Here is an 18,147-nt window from a genome sequence, read left to right as displayed (position 1 = left end):
CAGGTTCATCATTTTGCAAAACCTGTCAATGATTTTTTTTCAACCATTATAGGCATCCATTGGTTTTCTTTCATTTCGATATACAGTAGCTGAAAATTCTATTAGCAGAGTCTTGACACTTAGAGTTGTGTAATTGATTACAGTAAACACGAAGTCTGAGTTAATTTTGGTCAAAGGGCCTATATTGTTTCAAAGGTCTGGTAATTGATTTTTGTACTGAAATGACTCGAAACCAGTGGTAGGAGAAATACACTTAACAAATCCCAAAGAATATATTTGAAAATCAGGGTCTGCAAAAATGTTAAGTATAGATAATTTGTAGTTAAAGAGCTTAAAGCTGCGGATATGTTTTTTAGGAAGCTAAGGGAATTAATTTGGGCTACACTCATACAATGTGCTGATCTAGGAGGTTTGCTTAACGAATCATATAGCTCTAATGCTAATTAGCTAATTGTTGCTATGTTCTTTCTTTATGGTATACTTTATATCACCATTTTCTCAGGTATTTCTGCTAAAAAAAAACTTTCTTCTAATTAAGAGAAAATGCAAGATCAACTTGTTAGATACAAGCACTAGTCCAATCTTTCTATAGTCGCTTCTGGATGTTACAGATGTTACACTGGTGTTGCAACCTTACCTTGGCTTGCAGAGCACCCTGTGTGTAGCTGGCTCAATCCTTCTGCCCTGTCTCACCAATTAACGAGCTATCAAATCAGTGCCTCCAGCAATCCACGTGTTAGTATTAGCACTGACAGCTGTTTGTTAATTTTAAAAGGCATTGTGTAAACTGCTCCTGTCAATACAATTCCAACAACACAGCAAAGAGCCCTGTCTGTTTCATTCATTGACATGGTCTTTTTCTCCTTTTCCTATTAAATCATTCCATCTTCGTAGCAACCCCTGAAAACCCACTTTTTTCTTTACATTCTGTGGTCTTTGTCTCGTTTGGCACATACTTCTTTATGCTTTCTCATTCAACTTTGGATATATAGCCAGTAGGCCTATAGATCCTCAGTCAATCTGTCCCTGACCTTCTTAATACCCACTTTTACCTGCAACATGAGAGTTGGGGAAGAGAAAACTGCATCTGATTTGTGTGCAGACTCATGGCTCAAAAAGCCCTTGGTTTACAGCTGTGAATTCCAGGACTCACTCAACAAGCCAACGGATCATGCCTCTTATGAAGTCTGATTCAAGCACTGAGCAGGGCAGCATCAGGGGATCTGTGTGTGCCTGTAATGAAATGAATAGCATATCAATAATTACTGGATAGCAGGATTAAATCCATCTTCATAAATACTAATGTTAAAGTTGATTTAAGCTTGATAGATCGATTGTTATGATCAGAATCATGAATCATGAATTATGATCATTACATTAATTCCACTCTAAACTGAAAAAAATCTTACACCCCCTCTCTCTCACTTACTAGATGCTACATTGTCTTTTAAGCAATTCAGTGCATTTATTCCAAAATCTATATCTTGATGGCCCTGCGGAAAGATTCTTTAAGCTTCCTCCAAAAGCCAACTTGAGAAAATATTTGAAAAGAAAATCAATTAATTTGCTGTTGTAGTGCTTAAGATGTAGTGCTGACACTACATTACCATAGCAACGAGAGCACAATTTTAATTTCAAAGTATTAGAAAACCCACACTGTAGAAATAAATTGTTAGCAGCACACACAAAGCATAACTATGGCTATAATTATGACTTTTAATAATATGGGTGCAGTGATAAATGGTGGAGACACTGTCATCAGACATTGTGTTTGCCTTTGATCACTCCCTCTGTTAAATCAAGTCAGTGCTGTATTCAGTCCGCTAAAGCTCCTTATTGTCTGATAGACTTTTTTGACAATAATAGAGATATATTCTCTCCTCATTTAAAATGTTGACAATAGTGGTGGCCAGGAGAGCACTTTCTCAACACCTTCACAGACTGTCTGTTGAGAAATGGTGTGTAGTTGCCCTTGTCTAACCTGCTCTAGATGAGGAGCACTGATCATACGAGAGGACTCATTTTTGTCCATTATAAGCCCTGTGACATGACTGGGCTGCCTGCGAGGACAGTACCATTGGTGAATTTAATATAAAGTATAAAATGAGTCTATAGGAGATGTGGGTGCTTTGAGGGAGGGGCTCATAAATCGTTTGCTGCAGCCCAACTGCGTGCTTTCTTTCAAAAAGGACCAACTATCTAATAATACAACAGCAGGTTGATATTTACCACTGTCATGATTCTAAGTTTAGTTTTGATCACTGATACCTTGGGCATTCACTGGTCAGTGTTGCCAGGTTGTGTGTTTCCCGGCCAGTTGGGCTATTTTTTCTTTGATTGGGTGGGTCATAATTGATCAGGGTTGTTGGGTTGTTGATACTTTTTGTACTATTAAGACACTTTAAAGTGTAAAGCAGGCAAAGGAGATTTGCAGGGGAGCCCTTGAGGGACACAGGGGAGGCAAAGATAATGAGCACGGTGAAAGGAACAGGTGCATGCAAGTGCTCAAAAACAACAGGAAGTGAATTATTGTAGTTTGGCCAGCTTATAAACATGATCAACAGTTGCAGCAGCGGAAGTGGCTATCGAGGTAGGCTGCTTTAAAACTCATAGAGCCCAACGCCACAAATTGTGTCATAAATCTGAGTCATAACTCAGTCATATCAACAAACACACAGACATGATTTTTAAATTCAGAATTACTTACTTGAATGTACATCACGAATAAACATCCATAAACCCCCTTAGAAATCATAGAAAAAAGATACTCCTTAAAACTCCAGAAGTTGCCTGAGAATCATCACGTTTTAAGGTTTTCATCAGTATCAAATTCCTGTATTGATAGTTGGCAATATATCCAATTGTACAGAGCAAACAAGTCCTGCTAATAGCTTGTTTGGTGTTTTTAATTTTCCAAAACATAAACAAATATAGGCTATAAAGTGGTGTTCAAGTTGTAGCATACAGTGCAACTCACTGTTGATATAACTGAAGACTTTTAATGTTTAATTGAAACATTATCCAAAGTGGTTAGGGATTATCCAAAAAAAATCAAAACATTTAATTATACTGGTGTATGAGCTCATATTGTATAAATAGACCTCCTGTAAAGTCGTCTGTGCAAGCAGCTTATTCTGACCCAAAGTTAAATTTTATTGTTAGGCCACCTGTAGCGGCAAGGAAGTCAGTTGACATAGTATAAAGAGGACTGTGACACAGCAAGCCGCTGTTCGGTTCCTGTTTGAAACCTAAAGTCCACCACTGGTGCTGAGATGATTGTTGCAGTTGTTGCAGTTAGGGCTCAGACATGCATATATTGTATTTGTGTATTTTACTAATCAATATTGGGTTTCATTTACTTTGCCACAAAATGGAAATGCATATTATTAAAGCTTGTAAACATGTCAGAGGGCCAAGAAACCAGTGGGAATCTGGTTATGGACATGGCACATAATGCAGTAGCTATAAATAAGAATGCGGCATCTCAGTCAACATGCCTGATTTAATAAGGACTGAAAGACATTGTTGGCTCTGCTCCATTTGGAGTCATATGTTTTACTCCAGCAACAGATGAGAGAATTACAATCTTACTAGTCGGCAAGGAAATGGAACTGGATGTGTCTGCTGCCAACTGGGAGCAGCACGTAAGAGGCAGAGGCCGTGATCTGAATGTTTCTCTTCCATTTAAAACCTTCAGTAATAAATGGATATGAGTTTACCCTCAGCTTTCATCTGTGCCTCAGACATAGAACAACTTTACCACTGCCTAAGATCCAACAGGCATGTTTTAGCCACAATAATGATGTGGCGCTATGGTTGGTAGTGTCGGTCTGTCCACCACCTTGGTCCAGACTGGTTATAGACTCTTGTCTTCTTGTTGTTTTAGACTGATTACTATGGATATATAATTGTTGTAAATTGCAGTAATTGCTTGTGTACTTGGCCAGCAAGTTGAAACTGAAAGATATGTTATTAGTATTTAGAATTGAGGCAACAAAGGCACTAATACTGTATTACAGGAAGATGAAGTGGACTTTTTCCTTTCATTTGAATTTGATTTCACCATATCAGTAAATTAACTATAATTGCAGCTCATATTCACAAACTGTTTATAATGGATCTGCTTACATGGTCTGTTGCTTTCTCTATGATACACTGTACATTTTGAGATAGTGTATAAAAAAGGGTTCAATCTGAATAGAGATGATACAACATATAGTAGCTCTGAGAGTCAACAAACTCATCTCAGTGTGTCCATTTACATCCCTGCTGTTATAGTTTTAAATGTATAAGTGCTCTTTGAAGCAGCAGTGACGCAAAACCAACAGACGCAGCTAGGTTTTTTTGGCATTGTGCCTTCTCCATCCTTGCCTCTCTTCTGTCCATGTGAGTGTGCAGGGGATTGTTATATATCCATCTTCACTACACTAACTATAAGGTTGTTCAGTAATTTGAACAATTCATGCCATATGTGTAAGTGTATTTTATTCACCACTGTAAAAGTTGAACTGTTAAGACCAAGATTGTTAAACATGTGAACAGAGAATGAAACTTAGCTCATAATAATTCTACTAAATTAAATTTTTTTTTTTCAAGTAAGAAATTACCTGATGATGATCAGGTCATCATGCTGATCACCACAGCTCCAACAGCTAATTTTGCAGTGATAAATGAGAAATGTCATTGATTGTTTTTTTTTGTTTGTTTTTGGGTTGGTTTTTTTTCCAGTTTTTACTAATCAGTTAAAAGCATTTGAATTGGAACATGTGAACTAAAACAAACAAAACTGGGCGTTAGCTGGCAGGGAACTAATAAGAAAATCATTTGGTTCATTGGCCTGTAGCTAAGTGACAGAGAGCCTGAGTCCCCAGTGTAATTAAGCAGAGGTTTGAGCTCATGAGTCATCAGTCTGCATGATTTTTGTTATGCATGAAGCTGTGTGATGGCAGTTGAGGGCCGCTGGTGATGGTGATTACGATTCTGGAAAAGTGTAGGCAGCAAACCTGTGTTTAAAATCAACCCTTTGGCTGTACCAAGCAAAACAATACCTCTGTAAACTCCTGACAAGTTTTATTCCAGTGGGAAATGAAAAGGGGCATTGTCTGCAAGTTTGAGAGATTTAGTTGTTGTTGTTTTGCTACCTCTGGTAAAAGGTGGTTGTTATGTGGGATGAAAGTGGGTGCTGCACTGGCAAAATTGAATGTGCTTTTGTGCAGACGTTTCAGAGCGATGTCCCTGTAGTCCAGGGATGATTGCAGTCAGGGAATGAACGTCTGCCGCTAACTGACAGGCATCACTTTGTATCAGGAAGCTGACCGCTCTGCGCTCCAGAGTGCTGTGTCAATTACAGAGCAGCAGCACAGGCAGGTGGAAAAGAGGAGAGCCTCATTTCTGTGCTGCAGCAGTCTGGAGATTGGCTTCAGATTGCTCCAGGCACTGACTCTATTCAGCCAACCCTCTCTTTGACTGGCTCAATCACCCAAACACAGCACATAGCTGGATGAGAGAAAGATTTCATCCATATCAGTACCATGTCTACTGATGTCTTCCAAGCATACAATGTTTTGACTTTGTATGCTCACTACAGCTTTAAATAACAGACAGGTCATCTGTGATGAAAATACATTTGTGTTTGTGTTTCCTGAACCCTATACGTTCCTCTAGGCCAGGGGTTTTCAAAGTCTCACACTGTGCCCCCCCCCACCCAAGACAAAATTGAGACAACTGCACCCAGGGGGTAACATCCCCATCGCCCCCCTGGATGTTATTTTAAATTGTTGACTTTTTTGTCTGTTATGTCCACAGGTTTTAAATTCAGGGCAAATCATTGTATATGCATAGATAGAGGAGATGGTCAGTGATCAGGAATATAAGAACCATGTCTATTGGACATTCTGAGCCTTAGCAATGACAAAACCTTTCCTATTCTGTCAAGCTTGTTACCATTCACAGTTCCTGTTTCTCATTATACCCATTGATGTACAGACAACTATCACTGGATTACTTTGATGCTGAAGAAAACTTAAAAACCAAATTCAGAAGTTATGCAGAGCAATCTCTTTTCTATGATTTCTTAGCAGATTAATAGATATGTATTCTCAAAGGACATTGGAAAGAACAGTATCCCCAGGAAGTGTAAGACACACGGAATCAAAAAATGTGTATCATGTCTCTGTGTTCAGTTTCCTTCTGAGGAGAAGTACAATTTTTGACACAGATTATAGTACGTGTTTTAGAGTACCTTAATTGCCTCCTTTCACCTTTGCCCCCTGTTTTGAAGTTTGAAAACATTCTGCTCTGAGTTGTAAACTTTACTACTCAAACTGTAACTCTGATGACTCCCCAGTGACCCTTTGAGGAGGAGCCTCCCTATAGCCAGTGCACTCTGGTTCTGCTAACATTTTAAATTTGATTTTTTTCTTTGAAGCTGACTGTGCCATGGAAGTGCTCCATTAGCCTTGCCTCTTTGAAAAACCTATATTGAAACTTCCCCATTCTGTCCAGCCAGAAATTGAGGTTAATTTTGATCATTATCATACAGGATGGTGATAATTCATGGAAATATTTATGGGTGAATAATTGTAGCTGATGGGTTTTATATTATGAGTTCAGCCACTGCGGAATAGTTTCAGTTCAGGAAGAGGAAAATACTTGAAATTTATAATAATGATTTTGGGAGATCAGTTGGATTTATGAGAACACATTATCCACGAACAGAAGCACTTGCTGGTATGGTGATGAGCTAATTTATACATAGCATGTCTGCCGGACATTTAATAAATTCTATAATGGACGGTTGGTTTGGACAGGGAGTGCATGGGGCAGGCTAATCTCCAGATGACTCTCTGACATTCCTAACAAGAAGGAGAGACAGGGACAGAAAGATACGGTTGAGGAAACTTCTCTTCTCTCTGTCCTTTGATAAAAGAAGGTGATTTTTAATAACAAATTCCAGTGTTCAAGTTCTGCTGCCCTATAAGTAAGATGAGTCCCATGGAGACATTTTATTTAAGTTTTTCTAACATAATTTTATCCTCCTGGGATTGAGTTGCACTTTAAAGGGTAATTTATTGCCTCAGTTCCTTTTGATTCTCATTCACAAAATGTAATAAGACACACACCATATAGTATTATTTTCCAGCTAGATTTTCAGTTTACTCTCAATGGAACACTACTGGCTCTGCTGGCTAAAAGAACATTGAGGCTTATAGTAGTGGAAGAAAGGCCAAAGCATTTGATGAAACCTGAAATGCAGCTGAAGTTGTATCTGCTGAGTAGGCAAGGAAACTTGACAGAGCCTGAATCTATAGTACACTCCATAAGGAATATACTGAAACGATATCCCGGAGAAAAGCATGACCTTCTTGTTTTGTAACTTATTTAAGTTCTGTCTTCAGCCCCTCATGTGGCTCTGAGTGGAAAAGTCAGACTGCACTTTTAATGAGATCTGCTCACTTTAATGTAAATTGTACTCCAGGGAAAGCAGGGTTATATTCTCTAATTGAAGTGGCTGCGTGGCAGATTTGTGGATGTGTGGAAGACCTGGTTTGAAATGCTATAGACATGTCAAGTGCATTACGGCTTTTGTAGAGCACACCCTATTTAGGTAGGCAGGTGTGCTCTCATGTATGGAGTATAAAAAACCCCACGGATGCACTGATTGATGGTTATGTTATAGTGCTTTTATGTTTTGCATGGTGTTAGCTTCATAAGCTAAGCATTTCTGGGGTTTTTTTGTTTTGTTTTTTTTTAAATATATGGTTATTTTTTACCCTTTGGGTACATGCAGTATGTCTTATGGTTATTTGATGCAGACTCAAGGAAGCTAAATACTGCTCACAGTACCACTGACTAAAGGCCTGGACCAGGGACTCATATCTCGAAAGCATTTTAAGGTTAAGATAATCAAAGACTGAAATGATCTTACAAATCTGTATATATTTAAGGGGTGTTTCCCAAAAGCATCGTAACAACGACACTCTCAGAAATGATGGTAGATTAGTGAGTGACTCCTACCCACTTGCTTGAGGTTAAGAGCATCTTAACAAGCTCCAGAACCTGCAGGAAGAACCAAAAACTACATGTTTTATTTAAGTTTTAATTTATTCATTTAAAAAAAAATTTAAGTCTTTGCTTTTGTCAGTGATGTTTGATGTAAAATGAGTGCTAATATTTGAATTACAAAAGAATTAAACCAACACATGCACAAATGAATTCAACAATTGATTTGCACAGTTGACCTGCAGTTTCTGTCATCATCATCGTCCTTTCCCTCTTCTTGTCTAATATATTCATCTCTTCTGGCTGAAATGCCACCTTCCTGAAGGGACCTATTTCAGGTTTTGTATCCTCTCTTTTCTTTTTACTTACCACAAGCTTATTTAAGTAGGTCTCATACAGAAATGATGACAGAATGACATTCACAATAGATGATGAGCATATTCATGAAACTTACAGGAACTGTCACTGCTCCATTTTAGGTTTAATATGAACTTTAGAGTCACATCTGCCTCAAGCAGCAGCTAAACCTATCAGAGTGTGCTATCTTGAACTGACTTCCACCCAGGAACATGAACTATGAAGGACAGAAGGCTGAAAGGTATAGGCTGTTTACTGTACATTAAGCTTCCGTTTTACACCGAACAATCTCAATTATAAAACATTTCTTTGTTTCATTTATAACACATTTCTTTGTGTTGTATACAACACTTATGCTTTGTACGTTGTAACATACAACATGGCTTGCAGAGAGTTAAATATGCAAAGTTTTTTTAAAGTTATTCAGCATCATCTTCTTCAGAAATTTAAGATTGTTTGTAGAACCGCTCTTAGAAATGACTCTTGGACATCCTTACAGTGTTAAGGTTAAGGCACATAGCACATAACTGTAACTGCAACGTCGATGGTTTGAATCCAGCCATGGACCTGTGTTGCATGTTATACCACCCTCTGTCTTACCCCGTTTCCTGTCAATCTCTCTAATAAAGACAAAAATGCCCAACAACATAATGTTTTTAAAAAGGAAAGAAAAGAAAATGCTCTTCACTTCTAAGATTGATCGTTATTAGGAAACAGGGCCTAGCCTATTTGAAAAGATAAACCTGTTATCACAAAATTTCCTTTAAAAAGCCTAATCTACCCAAATAAAGCTGTCACTTTTCACATTGTGTGATAAATTTGAGTCTACAAAGGGACTTTTTATGCAAGTTTGTTGCACAAACATTTTTCGTCGAAAAAATTTGCCAAGGAATAAATGTTTTACTTAAAATAATTTCATTGCGCTTCTGTCACACAGAAGAGATCAGAGAGATGGTTAAAGATTATTTGGAATCAGTAATCCTACATGACCAGTTTCGTCTGTATGTGCCCTTCCCTAGAATTATACTCAGTGAAGAAGATGGGTTGTGGCGTGCAGTGCACTGACAGGCAAGGAGTGACTCAGACAACCGGAGCTGAGCCAATCTCTCCCCTGCCAGTGACCCCTCTAATCACATCAGAAGTAGTCCTGTGCTAACAATTTCTCCCCTGAGACACTGCACACAAACTGCACTCAAACACGGTGGAGTTTGAGCAGTGTGAATGTAGTTGTGCCATAAGCCAGCTGGAGCAAACACAAACCTGCTGAAGGAGGGATTCAAAAAAGCACAGTCTGATCCCTGAGGAGCAAAGCAGGGTAAACCATTCAAAGCTCTGTTGCGAGGTCGAGTGTTCATTCTTCCAGATTGTCAACCCACAGCTGAACTGTGTGACAGGATGGGCCCAGATGTCACCTTATAGACGGCATCGCTGTCTTCCTCTGAGGTTATGCACAGAAATTTTTCTGTGTTGAAAATGGGACAGTGGTGGTTTATTCCTGTCACACTGCCACCTTTCTGCTTTAACTTACCCTGTATCTCTCTCATACCCCTCATTAGTTGTTTGTGTTATCTGTTTAGCTCAAAATGATGCCCAGAGTGGCTCTTAGTAGATGCTCTACACATGAAAGTGTTGTTTTTGCATCTCAGAGAGGAGTGTTTGCAATTTATAAATGCTGGAATTCTTTAGCACTGTAGCATTAACCAGGTTCCTGCAGTCATTCCCTCCTCTGCTTTAGCCCTCTCTTTTTCCCTGATAGAGTAGAAATCTCTCTCGTCTACAGTTAAAGCTGCAATCTTATTTCCCCCCCGAAGCAAAAACAGAAAAGTAAGTGAAGTACTTTAAAGAAACGCGTTCTGAGTTGAAAATTCATGTCGCTTTAATAAAGTCAAATTAATGTTGGGCTGTGCCTGGACATGCATTTACCAAAACACAGCAGCTGTATTTTGAAAATGTGCCAACATCTCAACTGAAGTTTTTCTCTTTTGTAGTATTTACTCTGGTCTCATTGTGACTTGTTAAATAGCATTAGCGAAAATTGCAGTGCTCTGGCGAACAGCAGGGAATAAGAAATTACATGCGTAAAAAATTTTGATCTGCTGTTTAAATGTAAGACAGGGCCACTGTGCATGATTATTTCTTCCCTCTTTTCTGTTACCATTCCCGAGACCTCTACTGCTCATTTTGTATGCACCTTCCATCCAACTACAATTGAGAAAAAAGGGAAAAAAAAGTTGAGGCTACTTTTTTCCTGGCACCCAACAGCAACCCAACGTGCCTGGAATTAAGACAGCTGACATTGGGAGAGCTAAACATATTCTCTGGGTGCCAAAGTGCTAAAAACAAAACACAAGCTTCCAGCCAAGGGGCAGATTATTTTGGAGGAAAGGTGTGATTAAAGCAGAAGATAGGAGACAGGGAGAGGTCTCTGCACACAAATTATATCCAGAACACCTACCTTGACTCAGAATATTTCTGTTTTCACAGAGGGAAAAAAAGTTTGAGAAAGAGCCGCCCAGGATTAATTTTTCAGCTTCTCTCTGACAGTTTCAGTCAAGGTCAGGCCCCCTGTTACTGCCAACCTGCAATCATGGAAGAGGTGCAGCGGCCGCTGAGTGAGATCCAATCATTGGAGCCTTTGTGCACAACACAGAGTGACCTACCGTGCTATGAGAAAGGGGCGAAGGGGTTAGAGAGAGAGTCAGCTTTTAATATGAAACATGGCCCCAATGAGACCAGTTGCAACTCTCTGCTTTTTCCTCTGGAGTTAGCAGGGGAAATGGAATCCTCTTAAACAAGCCTGAGATTTTGAAAAAAAATGCAGCACACTGTTGTCTTTGTGTGTTATTCCACTCTAATTGCATAGTCAGTTCCATTAACTCCATCAAAATAAGAGGCAGAAGATATGTTAAGACGATAAGATGGCTCTAAAATCATTCCTGCTGGAGCTGGATTGTTGCAGCAGTACTTAAGGAGACATCTTTACCTACAAAACAATGTTGGCTGAATTTTCCTGCTTACAGTTAAGTGCAGACTGTAGTCAACCACTATGTACAATACTTAATATTCATTTATGACAGTATAGAATATTTATTAGAATGAAAAATTCACATTCTCAATGTTTAGACTCTCTTCTGTCTCTGTCCTAATAGTACAACAACGTTTCTGCAGTATTTACATTATACAGTCTATCAAGACGAAATGTACAGATGGCCATACGTATGTTCTGTACTGAATGTGCCCTGCCGTGTACATTTACCATGTAAAAAAACCCACTATGTTCATAAAGTCAGATTCAGGAAAACATACTGTGTAAAGAATGAGCTGAATATTTTTCACCAGCTTTGATGGAGCTAATCCATATGTACAGAAAAATTACACAGGCAATGACAAATTAACAGTGGAACATGGCCATACTCTTCCCTCATCAATACAATTGACAATGATTGTATTGATATTGATGAGTATATATGTGTTGATTCCAACTTGTAAAGGTTTATCTAGTTAAAAATTGATTTAAAAAAAAAAAGGTTCACTATCATCACACTGTGGTTCAAGTCCAGGAAATCCTCTCTCTAATGTCCCATTAGCCTAATGCAACATTACATTGCTAATGAGACGAAGATTTTTTCACTGCGTGGCCACAGAGAATGTTACTCTTATTAATTGAGCTTTAAGTGCTTGATCCATCCACTGTATGTTCCAGATGACTCAGCCCTGCATGGGCTGCCAGCATCTGTGTAACTGAGAAATCATGATGCTTGCATGGAAATTGCAGCAACCTTTCAACATTTAGTGCGGACAGGCACTAGATTGACTGTTATTTTACACTGCAGGCTTATTTTGTTGTCCAAGGTGTGATGTCAGCAGAAGATGGGCTGCAGTGCCAACACAGCAGACGCCTCTACAGCTGCAGCATCCAATCAAGCCGACAGCAAAGGAAACCACAGTCAAAGGTTAAGAACAGACAACAGAAACAATCTTCTTTCACTCTATGGAGAGAGGGTGTGAGCTAATGGCTCTTTTATTTCTAATGGCAATCAGCGGCAATTGCTCCAAAAGGGAATATTGAATGTTCAAGACACATTATCTCTTTGTGATTGGAAATAACTGATGATGACACTTGGTGCATGTGGCTAAACAACTTCACTTAGCATATGACTAATTACAAACAGTGTTTATCAGGATGTGACAGTCTTACACACCCACACAATAATAGCAGAAGAGATTGGTGCCACCATTAATATAGTAGATAACCTTCAGTCCCTGTAGAGGACTCTCACACAATTAACTGTGTGCTCTGCTTCCTTATCAGCTCAATGACAAGTCTCCCTTTATGCCTTGATTTTGTCATTAAACAATTAAATGATTTAGTTGTTTTAATTTGAATGAGAACATATTTTTGCGCGCCCCATCCCCCTCTTGAGAACAAAAGGAATGACTGTGGAATGATGCATTAGTATAATGAGATGGCTGGATACTTACAGCAATCATTCAACACAGACTGGCGCATCACCTGCAGCTTCTGACTCCCCACATCTGGCATTGTGGAGAATCTAATTTTTGATGGGAGGGTCCTGTTTTTGCAGATTTTTCAGGCGATATCTTCATTTTGCTTGCGCTTGTTACAGTTGAATTTCAAACAGCTTCTCATGTTCAGTCAGTGGCATAAGGTGAAATTCATGGGGTTTGTTACCAGCAGCAACAAAGTGGCCAAGATATGATTGAAAGATCCAGACCTGAGCAGACCAGCTCAAGCTTTCATAGCCACTGGATACCTGGTCTAATTAAAACAAACTGGAAGAAGCAACAAGATTTTAATGTCAAGATTGAATTGTGCTTTCAAAACATTGACGTTGAGGTTCTCATTAACAACTGATTTATTTTGGCAAAGTTCTTTCAGAAATGCAAATGCTGTTGAGTAGAGGCTTGTTTGGCTGTAGTCAGGAATGAAATGTATGCATTTGTCAAATCTCTGAGAGGTCAATCTGGAAAGTTTGTAAATCTGCTTAGTCTTCATTTGGTTCTGCAAATATGTGGTATCAATAAAGCAAAATAAGAAAAAAAACTTCCTTCTAAGCTCATACAGAGGTCCTGTATGTTGCTCCTGTCTACCTGAACTTCAGTTTAAAGTCCCTTTTGATAGATGAGAGCTTTTCTCCCCAGAATCCTCTACAGACATGTTTGTGCAGATGAGAGATCGCTGTCATGGAATATCAAGTGCTGATTTACAGTATAATAGATTCAGCAATAATACCTCCTGCTGTCCTGCCACCTGTTCTGTCAGCCGAGAGCCATGTCGCTGCGCACGGATCCACGGCTCGTTTACCAGCGTGCAGCACTTCAAAAACAAGCACATCCCTATTAACCAGTCAAAGACTTTCAGAACCAAATGGAGAGAACCGCCTGCCTGCATGGCTCAGGCTTCTCACACACTCACAGTGATAAGATGAGATAAGTCAGGAGAGGATGTAAATGTAGTTGTGGGGCTTTTTCCATCCAGCCGCAGTATCATCCTGTCTCCACGTGTGACAGTGATGAAGTGCTTCAACTGGGCTTCTTTGGCTCCTCTCTGAAAAATGAAGCCATTAGTTGTAGAGGGAGAGGAGCTGAGAGGCTAGTCGGCCGAGAATTGTGGGCATGTGAAGGCTTTCCCCCTTGTCCCGCATGTTCTACACTGGCCTTAACAGGACAATCCATCTTAATCAGAGCCCAGTCCATGCAGCGCTTGTACCAGATGACTTTTTATTCACCAAAATGACAACCTCATCATTTCATGAGTACACGAGCCAGAAACAGAAAGGTTAAGAAAGTCAAGGACAAAAAATGCATTCATTGTTGATACAATAAAATATATAAATATATAGTTATATCAAAGTTATATCAAAGACAAATCAATACCTTCCACATTTTCCACTGTCGCCTGTTTTGTTGCTGAAGTCTTCTCCCAGTCTCGTCAAACTTAAGCTGCTTTGTGTCTTCCACTCCCATCCTCTTTCCCCTGTCTTGATGTACAATATGATGTACAATATGCATGGCATATGACCTTGGTTTCCTCCCCCTCCCAAACCTGCCTCTAGGCACTAATGGGTTTTTGACTCATGGAGCAGATGTTGCTGTCAATGCTGTGACTTGGAAAGATTGGACATTAAATTATTAACATGAAATAAAATCAAGACTGCAAAAAACGACTGGAATACCCAGTGTTCCACTGACAATTTCTGTCTTCTCTTCCCTCAGCTGATCTTTTTCTATCCATCACTTGTGTCTCAACAGAGTTCGGTAATCATGTATGATGCAGCGAGGGTGCCATCTCCTAAGGATGGTGCAAACGGGATGGCCCAGCCAGGGGTCCCTGGAGCAGGAGCAGGAACAGCTACAGGATCAGGAGCGCCCACATCCACTGTAGTCCTACAAGCTAAAACTGAGGAGGGACAGCTAGGTACAGAGGAGGAAGGAGAGCCCAAAGCAGAGCCTGCCCTGGTGAAGAAGCCACACAGAGAGATTCTGGACCATGAGAGGAAGAGGAGGGTAGAGCTCAAATGTATGGAGCTTCAGGAGATGATGGAGGAGCAGGGGTAAGTAGATGGAATGTGCAACCAATGACAATAATACAATGGGCATCATGCTAGACCCACCTGTACAGTACGTACTTAAAGCTGCTATGATCAGTATTGTTATAATAACAATGAAATGACAATATGAAAGAGGTCGATCATAGTGATAAACCTACAGAGAATTATCAACCGAATCTGCAGCCCCCTTCAGCTTTACAAAGCTTTTTAGTGAGTTTCAGCTCATGTTGAACTGCACACAACTTTATTGTTGTGGTTCACTTTCACCACTCTCATTTTTCGTTATTTTTGGCCACAGCAGGCAGCTGTTTTCAAAGAAACGGCTACCTTTAGTTTTAGCAGCACCCACGATTTAGAAGCGCGTTTGATTTAGCAAGCTTGGAGCTGAACATGCAGTCACTGTAGATACGTGCAGAAAACAGAAGAAAATAGACTTCACTCATAAAGAAACACTTCGAGTAGCATTTATGTGTGTAGAGCTGTTACATGGCCAGTGTAGACAGCCGGAATGATTCAAATAGAAGTACATCTTTTCCAAATGCCTCCTGTTCAGATACGCCATAGGAAATTTGCAAATGATCCAGGTTTCTCCTTTGTCTCATGTACAAATATTCTGCCCTCCTTCAATGGGAAAAATACTTGTTTGAAAATTATAGTGCTTTAATCCAAATAAAATTGGAGTTTAAATATGAAACCAAAATCAGCTAAAAATAAAGAAATTAAAACTTTTCACCATATCATCATTATCATCATGGTTTGTCAACTCGCCCACAGTTTTGACAACTTTTTTAAAATATCTGTCATACAGTTCAGTAGTTGCTAGGTAGATGAATTAATATTTTCTAAGTTTTTCAAATCCTATAATACGACAATGTAATACTGACACTGTTATGTGTCTTGTGTTTTCATCCGCTGATTCCCAACAGCAGGACTTGAAGCATATTTCTTTTTAATCTTGGGTAACATGCTTGTGAATGCAACTTGGCGACAGATGGAACGGAACAGGTAGCCTTTAATAGCAACTTGGGAGCACGACACTCCTACTCAAACAGTTAACTGGTGGCAGTTTAAAACAAGTTTGTGTAATTTGGTTGATCCAACTTAGAACGCTTGTATGGGCAAACCTCACAGAAAAAAGTAAGAGAGTTTTGGGCCTCATGCAAGAACACTCTTGCATGAGGCCAGATGCACTAAGCACAAAAAGATTTAAGTTGCACTGAATAGATGTTGTTTCCACAAGCAAGTAAGCACTCCAGTTTCACTGGGCATTTGATGTCAAGTGACATTACTGTTTTCTCTGAAACAGTAGTTGTTTATCTTTTCTTTACAATTCACATACCGGGGAGCCTTTTGGAGTGCAAGCCATGTAAGCATTCTGTGTGTAGCAGAGAACTTGACATTGACAGGTATGTACCTGTAGGGGTGCTGAGTTCACAAGCTGCACCAAAACATTACTTTCAAAATCTGTTACATGCCAAAAGTCATTTTCATCGTAGTACTGGGAAGAAGAATAAAAGCCCCAGCAGAGGAGGAGGGTAAACAGTAGGTGCTGTATATTTGTTAGGTAATGATGCATAGCAGCTGTGTTTTGGTGATATGGCCGTTTGTAGCAGCACGGTATGGAAATGTTATCAGTAGCTATGATCTGTCATGATCTGTCTTTTTTTTCATTCCCGTTAATGCAGTGCATTCTTGTATGATGCTCTGATAGTTTCGTGGTGAAATGAATGACGTGGAGCACATTTGCCATAAATTAAACTAATGTCCTTATGGTGGGTGTTGCTCTGGCCCTAAGATAACCATTTCCCAGCCTAGGAAACAGTTCAGTATTAAGTGAAGGACTCTACAGGGACCATTTTGGCAGGAACTTGGGTACTTCCTGCTTGGCCAGCTGCCCCAGATAACATAATTGGCAGTGTTCACAATTAGCAACCCAATGAAGGATCATGTCCTCCTCACTGGACTGGTAGCAATGACATAACATGGTTAGGCACCTGTGGAAAAGCAGAGAGGTGGTGAAGATCGGCGACTATATGAAGAAGAGAGTGGCGAATATATGCGGGTCAGGGGTCTCCACAATGTGTCCAAGCAATGTAGTTTGGTAAAAACATGAAAATGATGTGGTCTAAGCAAGTGAGAGCAACAAATCCTGGTAATCCCCTTGAACCAAGATTGCACCATGTATCTTTGTAACGATTACATGAATTTTACTTCACAGATGAAAATGCCACACACACACACACACAAGCACCATTTTTAGGGTTCAAACATGGAGATACATGGAGCTTCATACACCAGTGGCAGCCATTTTGCTTCACAATCTTGTGCATGTCAATGATGCAGCATTACTCATCCTTGAAGTTGTTGCCTTATTTGCAGCAAACACTTGAACTTTGCATTAATGGTCTTATCCTCAAGTAATGGTTATTAGAGAGGTTGCCATAGAGACAGTCAGTTAGGAACATAGGCCAACCCAGTGTAGTCTGTTTCATTAGCATGATATGTGTCCTCCAGCACAAAGTTAGAAAGAGCTTGGTTTGCTTTAAAACCATGTCCGTGGAAATTGCAGTGACTGCAGTCAGTCCTAATCCACAATCTGAGGACCAATTTGTATACACACAGGCACACACACACACACACACACACACACACACACACACACACACACACACACACACACACACACACAAACACACACACAAACACACACACTGCTGCTTGAATAAGCACAGCTTGCAGGCAACCTCCAGGCTAACTGAGACTGTAATTAATGACAAGCTCTGTGATCCTGTGTTGGTGCAGAGAAAACTCACTTTCCCACTGATACCTGGTGACATTTTATTCACATCACATTTTTCATTATAGAAATCCTGCTAATCCTTCATAGATTAGGGAAGGGTGATTTAATTGAATAAAGGGCAAGCTAATTAGTGAGGGTTTTTTTTTGGTTTGGTTAAGGTTAGAAAGAAGAGGTTACAGGTACAAACTTGAATGCCAGAATGCGAGATATGTGTTTTTCTGTGTTCACTTCTTCTCTCAATAATTGACAAAACCACCTTTCCTGCTGCTGATTGTACCATTATAGTATGGAGATTAACTAAATAAATGTTCCCTTGGGGGGTCCTTTTCTAACTCATTTACCCTTCCCTCCTTCCCTGAGCATGACTGGGCTTGTCAGGCAGTAGGGCCTCATCAAGACTGCAGGGTAATGGTGGAG

General features: G+C 39.7%; 1 protein-coding gene across 1 annotated transcript in view; it reads left to right on the top strand.

Annotated features, from left to right (window-relative positions):
• Window positions 1–18,147, top strand: part of srrm3 (serine/arginine repetitive matrix 3) — a gene marked incomplete at its 5' end in the record, with an annotated part of 73,436 nt that overhangs the window by 22,792 nt on the left and 32,497 nt on the right. The window contains 2 exon segments of the mRNA XM_040151310.1: window positions 11,030–11,055; window positions 14,632–14,933. Coding sequence (XP_040007244.1) covers window positions 11,030–11,055; window positions 14,632–14,933 — 328 coding nt within the window.

The sequence above is a fragment of the Xiphias gladius genome, chromosome 17 (genome assembly GCF_016859285.1).
Source record: "Xiphias gladius isolate SHS-SW01 ecotype Sanya breed wild chromosome 17, ASM1685928v1, whole genome shotgun sequence".
Lineage (NCBI taxonomy): Eukaryota > Metazoa > Chordata > Actinopteri > Istiophoriformes > Xiphiidae > Xiphias > Xiphias gladius.
The sequence above is the reverse complement of the archived record's forward strand: the minus strand, read 5'-3'. Positions and strand labels throughout refer to the sequence as shown.